This window comes from Osmerus mordax, chromosome 16 (genome assembly GCF_038355195.1).
Source record: "Osmerus mordax isolate fOsmMor3 chromosome 16, fOsmMor3.pri, whole genome shotgun sequence".
Lineage (NCBI taxonomy): Eukaryota > Metazoa > Chordata > Actinopteri > Osmeriformes > Osmeridae > Osmerus > Osmerus mordax.
The window spans coordinates 1,316,453-1,321,970 of record NC_090065.1 but is presented as its reverse complement, the minus strand read 5'-3'; the positions used below and the strand labels follow the sequence as shown (position 1 = coordinate 1,321,970).

The window sequence follows — 5,518 nt, the reverse complement described above, 5'->3', positions numbered from 1 at the left end:
AGCACGAGGGGCTCGCTTTGGGAGATGGCAGGCTGTTCTAGGCTGCGTGTCTGTAATAGCTTCGTCCACTGCCCGGCCACGCGATCCCTTCTGTCAGGCCCTTCCTATCCAATACATATATAATGTTGTCCTAAGGGCTTCATCTAAAGTGAATGTCTAAACGTTGCAGGAACTCCTCGGCCTACCCGTGAAGCTGTCTGGTAATGTTACCGGGTTAAAGTTATTGGTACATTGTCAGCAATTTAAAAAAGAAAAAAGAAATATTGTGCAAATCTGAACGTTAAACAATAATTAAAAATATTCAAATATTTCAATTCAATTTCCATAAAAAATATGGATCATATGCGCATATTTTGAAAAAATGTGATTGGGTATAAGGATAGGGCCTCTTTTATTAAACGAAATGATATCTTTATCTGCGTCATAACTCAATGGTCAAATTAAAACGGCGGCTAGTTTATATAATCCTATCCGGTTTCAGGTTGCCATCGAGACCCGTAACAAATCGACTTATATCGTTTCTAACCCATTTCATCAGCGAAATGATCTCTCAGGCGACGCTTTCAAGGGGGATTTGGCTTTGCTGCGATCACAGAAAAATGAAGTGAATAAATTCATTCATAAAGCATCCGTCACGCTTCATTAAGTGAACGAGTGATAATTACACCAATTAAAACCCTTTTGTATAATTAATGGATTGAACCGAGCGATAATTGGATGTTAATGGATAATGCTTTTGTCGGAGTCCAGATATTAAAATCTATTAGCCCCCTGAGGTAGTGAGTCAGCTGTCTGTGTAAATGGAGGGTCGGCATCTAATGATCGATACAGGGGTGCGGGCGCGTGGCCTTCAATTAGACCCAGAGTGCGAAACACAAGTAAACAGGGTTATGACAACTTTGTCAGGTCTAAACGAAGTGACAGTTTAAATGAGCCTACACGAGCCCAATATTAGGCTTCTGTGTACTTGAATTTTATTTGATCTTTTCTTCACAAACCTAGGCTACTTATTGTAAGCATACGCACTTCATAACTGTCAAATAGAACATTTAAAAAGGAAAATACTGCAGGTGATATAGGCAGGCACGAGAACGCGCCAATTCGTGAAGGGCAAATCGCTCTTTGATTCACTGCCACATACATACTTACATTTCCAACTCCTAACAGGATGTTTGTGTGTGTTCACAGGTCATGCAGCACTACGGGGTGAACGGCTACTCTCTGCACGCGATGAATTCCTTGAGCGCCATGTACAACCTGCACCAGCAGGCTGCGCAACAGGCGCAGCATGCGCCTGACTACCGGCCATCCGTGCACGCGCTTACCCTCGCCGAGAGATTGGCTGGTAATTGAGATCTAAAAATGATATCGAAACAGACATTAATTAAACACACACACTTGCAACCTTCCAATGACCTTCACCGTCCAATGAATTAAACTCGCCGTGTCTTATTCTCTTCCAACGGCTGCACGTTTCAAGACATCATCCTCGAGGCTCGCTACGGGTCGCAGCACCGCAAACAGCGGCGGAGCCGCACCGCCTTCACGGCACAGCAGCTCGAGGCCCTGGAGAAGACGTTCCAGAAGACTCACTACCCGGACGTGGTCATGCGCGAGCGGCTGGCCATGTGCACCAACCTGCCCGAGGCCCGCGTGCAGGTAAGGGCATGAGCTGCCGGGAGATGATTTGCCCGATTGTAGCAGATACTACATTAGACTACATAATGTGACTTAATTTATTATGTGTCAAGAATGTATCATTTCACAAACTCATGTATTTATTGTAGCATACCTTCCCTAAGCACAGACACACATAGCAGGCCTCTAACCTGTCCACCTCCCTCAGGTGTGGTTTAAGAACCGCAGGGCCAAGTTCCGTAAGAAGCAACGCAGTCTGCAGAAAGAGCAGCTCCAGAAACAGAAGGAGACCGAGGGAGGAGCGGCAGGAGCAGGAGGAGAGAAGGAGGTGCTCCCTTCCACCACCATCCTCCCAGACGTCCCCCAGCTCCCCCCCTCCTCCTCCTCCTCCTCCTCCTCCCCTCTTGATGCCGGCGAAGTTCCGGGTCATCCGTTGCCGTTGGAGATGGAGCTGAACGTGACGTCGGCGGAACAGTCGGGAAGCGAGTCGGCCGCAGAGGACAACGCCATGGAGGAGGAGGAGCTTAAGATGCAGAGGGAGGAGCTTAAGATGCAGAGGGAGGAGTTTAAGTGCGAGAGGGTGATGACACCAGGGACTCTGTCTCCAGGGTGTAAAAGACTAAGCCCAAAAAATGGTGAGAAAACTGTCTCTATATCTGTATATGTGTAGATATGTTTATAAATATCTCTCTATATCTGTATGAGTGTAGATATGTTTATAAATATCTCTCTATATCTGTATGAGTGTAGATATGTTTATAAATATCTCTCTATATCTGTATGAGTGTAGATATGTTTATAAATATCTCTCTATATCTGTATGAGTGTAGATATGTTTATAAATATCTATACGCTCTCTCGTCTCTCCCCAGACTCCCCCCTGGCCTCCCCCCTGGCCTCGCCCCTGGCCTCCCCCTCAGTGACCCCCTCCTCCTCGTCCTCCGGCGGGGTGGGTGGGGCCATGTCCCACTCCTACTCCTCCTCCCCTCTCAGTCTCTTCCGCCTTCAGGAGCAGTTCCGCCAACACATGGCCGCCACCAACAACCTGGTCCACTACCCCCCGTTTGAGCTGTCCTCGGCCAGCCCCTCGCTGCCCTACCTGGGCATGAACGTCAACATGCCCCCGCCGCCCCTGGGCTCGCTGCCCTGCCAGTCCTACTATCAGTCCCTTTCCCACCACGCCCAGCAGGTGTGGAGCAGCCCCTTGCTCCAGGCCTCCGGAGGCCTGCCCAGTCACAACAGCAAGACCACCAGCATAGAGAACCTGAGGCTGAGAGCCAAGCAGCACGCAGCCTCCCTGGGGCTGGACACGCTGCCTAACTGAGCTCCAGGCTCCGAGTGCGGCCTAGTTCCCGGCCGGAGGGAGCTTTGGGGCAGCCGAGCTAGTCCTGCAGGAACCGTCACCTCCTACTTTCCTGTCCTGTGACTTTACGTGTCGTTCGATCCCCGGCTTCTAGTCTTCTGGAGGACATGGAGACATTTTGAGGAGAAAAAACAGTAACTAAATCAAAACAACAACAACTTCTCACCTTTGGACCCTGATCCTCCCTGCTGTCCCATCCAAGCGACGACGAAACACAACAACGCGACTCTGACGCAAGACAACCTCCTGGACCGTGTGTGTGGGCATTACCCAGACTGGTAGGGAAATGACTCTTCTGATTGGCCAGAAGGGGACTAGACTTTGTTCCTGATTGGCCACTTATAGGTAACTGATTATGTAAAACACTTCCTGTATTGGTGATCAACCTGGCCCTGGGTCGGTAACACGACATTGTAACATGAAGTTTACAGATTCAACATGAACTGAGGCACTTTGAAGGGGATCTGGGATCACAGATGTTGGGGTGGGGGGGTGAGGGGAGAGGGGGGTCAGGGCAGGGTGAGGGGAGAGGGGGGTGAGGGGGGAGGGCAGGGTGAGGGGAGAAGGGGGGGAGGGGGGAGGGCAGGGTGATTGGGAGGGAGGGAAGGCGCATATCCTCTTTGGTGTTGCTGGGAGATCACTTCTATCTCTGGGCCATTAGTAATTCAATTAGCCTGCCTGTGTGTGTCTTGTACTACACAGCACACATAAACATACACACACATAAACACACACACATAAACACACACACGCACTCCAGTCATGTACACGCCATGTCGCTTAATTAAAGCTGACTAATTCTCCAGTTTAATGGCCAGTTTTAAACCACTTAGTACGCAGACTGGCTCTGTAATGGGAACATGATCCCAGTGAGTAAACGTACACCGCTGTTTAATTACATCGGGCTGGGGGGCTGAGATGAGGGGGTGGGCGTGGGGGGGCTGAGATGAGGGGGGGGGGCGTTTGCAATTACCAGCGTGCATCTAATTTCAGACTGGGTTCTGCTCAGAGCTGCTCAGAGCTGCAGACTGAGCCAGGCTCGTGAAGACACACTTCCATACCGCATCTTCTGAACCAGGGGCGTCCTGCTCAGGGCCTGCTGTCCAGCACACCTGATTCTAATGAATAAGAGAAGTCACTGTAGAAGCCATGATAACGACCATTCATTTGTATCAGGTGTGTTGGAGCAGGGAAACATGTAAAACAAGCCGGACAGTGGGCCCTGAGGACCAGGATTGAACACCCCTGTTGCAAACCAACGGAACATTGTATTCTACTTCTGGATAAATAAACAGATTTTGTGTTTCGTCTACAGATGGACGTGAGTAGTTCCGTCCATAATATAAACATTGTAGAGGTCACCTGGGTCTTCATTCTGAACCTGGTGAATGTGGACCTGCAGGTGTTGCTGTCTCATTAGGGGGCAGTGCTTTGAAGAGTGATGCCGGTCAATTAGGATTGTAGAGGAGGAGAAGAAGAATTCACTACTTCCTGCCCAAACAGGAAGTTCCTCACTTGGCACTTGGGGGAGTGGGCGGAGTTTCCTCCTCCTCTTCTTCTGTCTTTTCTCTCTCCGTCCACATCACTCGTTTTGTTGTCGTCTGGCCGCTGTAAACCTGCTGTGTCTGCCACCTGAAAAGATGTACATTATTTTAATATGTAAAATAATAAGAAAAAAATATGTCTATCTATCAATGTTTACCCGTAAAGCTAATGTAAAGTTCTCCTATGTTGTAAATGAGTTATTCGGATGCGTCTGAAGATGGCGTCGACTGTAGTCAAATCAGATGTGAACTCTGTGTACAAGGGGGGTGGGGCTACAGCCCCCCTCACCTCATTTCCTGGACTACAGTTGCTATGGCGTCCGGGTGTCTGTGTTCCTGTTCCTGTTCCATGGTGATGTGTGGTCTGTCTCCAGTCAAACCTCTTCGCAGGTCTAAGATGATGGATGGTCAGATTGTTTTTTTTTCATCTTCCTGTTAATTAAACAATGTAAGTCTGGACAGTGGTGTTGTAAAATAAATCCCCTAAAATAAAATAGAAAACCTTGCTTGGAGATCTTTGTAACTCACACTTCTATACACTCTTCTTCTGCTGTTTTAAGAGATTTTCCTAAACTCTATGGATTCAATGGAGGAGGTGGAGGAATGGAGGAGATAGTGTGGAGGAGGGATGGAAGAGATGGTGGGGGTGGAGGAGGTGGAGGGGAAGGCAAAGGACGGAGGGATCACAGGGGAAATGTAAAAAAAAGGAAAGGAAGGGGAGGAAAAAAATATATGCAGCAAAAACAAAAATGTATCCTGGATCACAGGGGCAGAGGAAGGAGAGGAAAACAGATAGAGGAAGAAAGAAACAGCAAGGTAGTGTGTGTGTGGAGGGGGTGAAAGAGAGAGATCAGGGTAGTGTGTGGGTGTAGAGAGAGAGAGATCAGGGTAGTGTGTGGGTGTAGAGAGAGAGAGAGCAGGGTAGTGTGTGGGTGTAGAGAGAGAGAGAGAGCAGGGTAGTGTGTGGGTGTAG

General features: G+C 48.8%; 1 protein-coding gene across 1 annotated transcript; it reads left to right on the top strand.

Annotated features, from left to right (window-relative positions):
* The first annotated feature begins 1,191 nt into the window (after positions 1–1,191).
* Positions 1,192–2,962, top strand: dmbx1a (diencephalon/mesencephalon homeobox 1a). Its single transcript, XM_067253702.1, has 4 exons — positions 1,192–1,345; positions 1,481–1,659; positions 1,847–2,273; positions 2,511–2,962. Exons 1-4 carry the CDS (start codon positions 1,192–1,194, stop codon positions 2,960–2,962), a joined length of 1,212 nt encoding a protein of 403 aa, XP_067109803.1.
* Positions 2,963–5,518: the final 2,556 nt, after the last annotated feature.

Excerpts from the sequence above, each read along its gene's own strand:
- dmbx1a (XM_067253702.1), top strand. The coding sequence starts at position 1,192 with ATGCAGCACTACGGGGTGAACGGCTACTCTCTGCACGCGATGAATTCC. Across the intron at positions 1,346-1,480 it reads CCTCGCCGAGAGATTGGCTG|ACATCATCCTCGAGGCTCGC; the intron begins GTAATTGAGATC and ends GCACGTTTCAAG. Across the intron at positions 2,274-2,510 it reads AAGACTAAGCCCAAAAAATG|ACTCCCCCCTGGCCTCCCCC; the intron begins GTGAGAAAACTG and ends GTCTCTCCCCAG.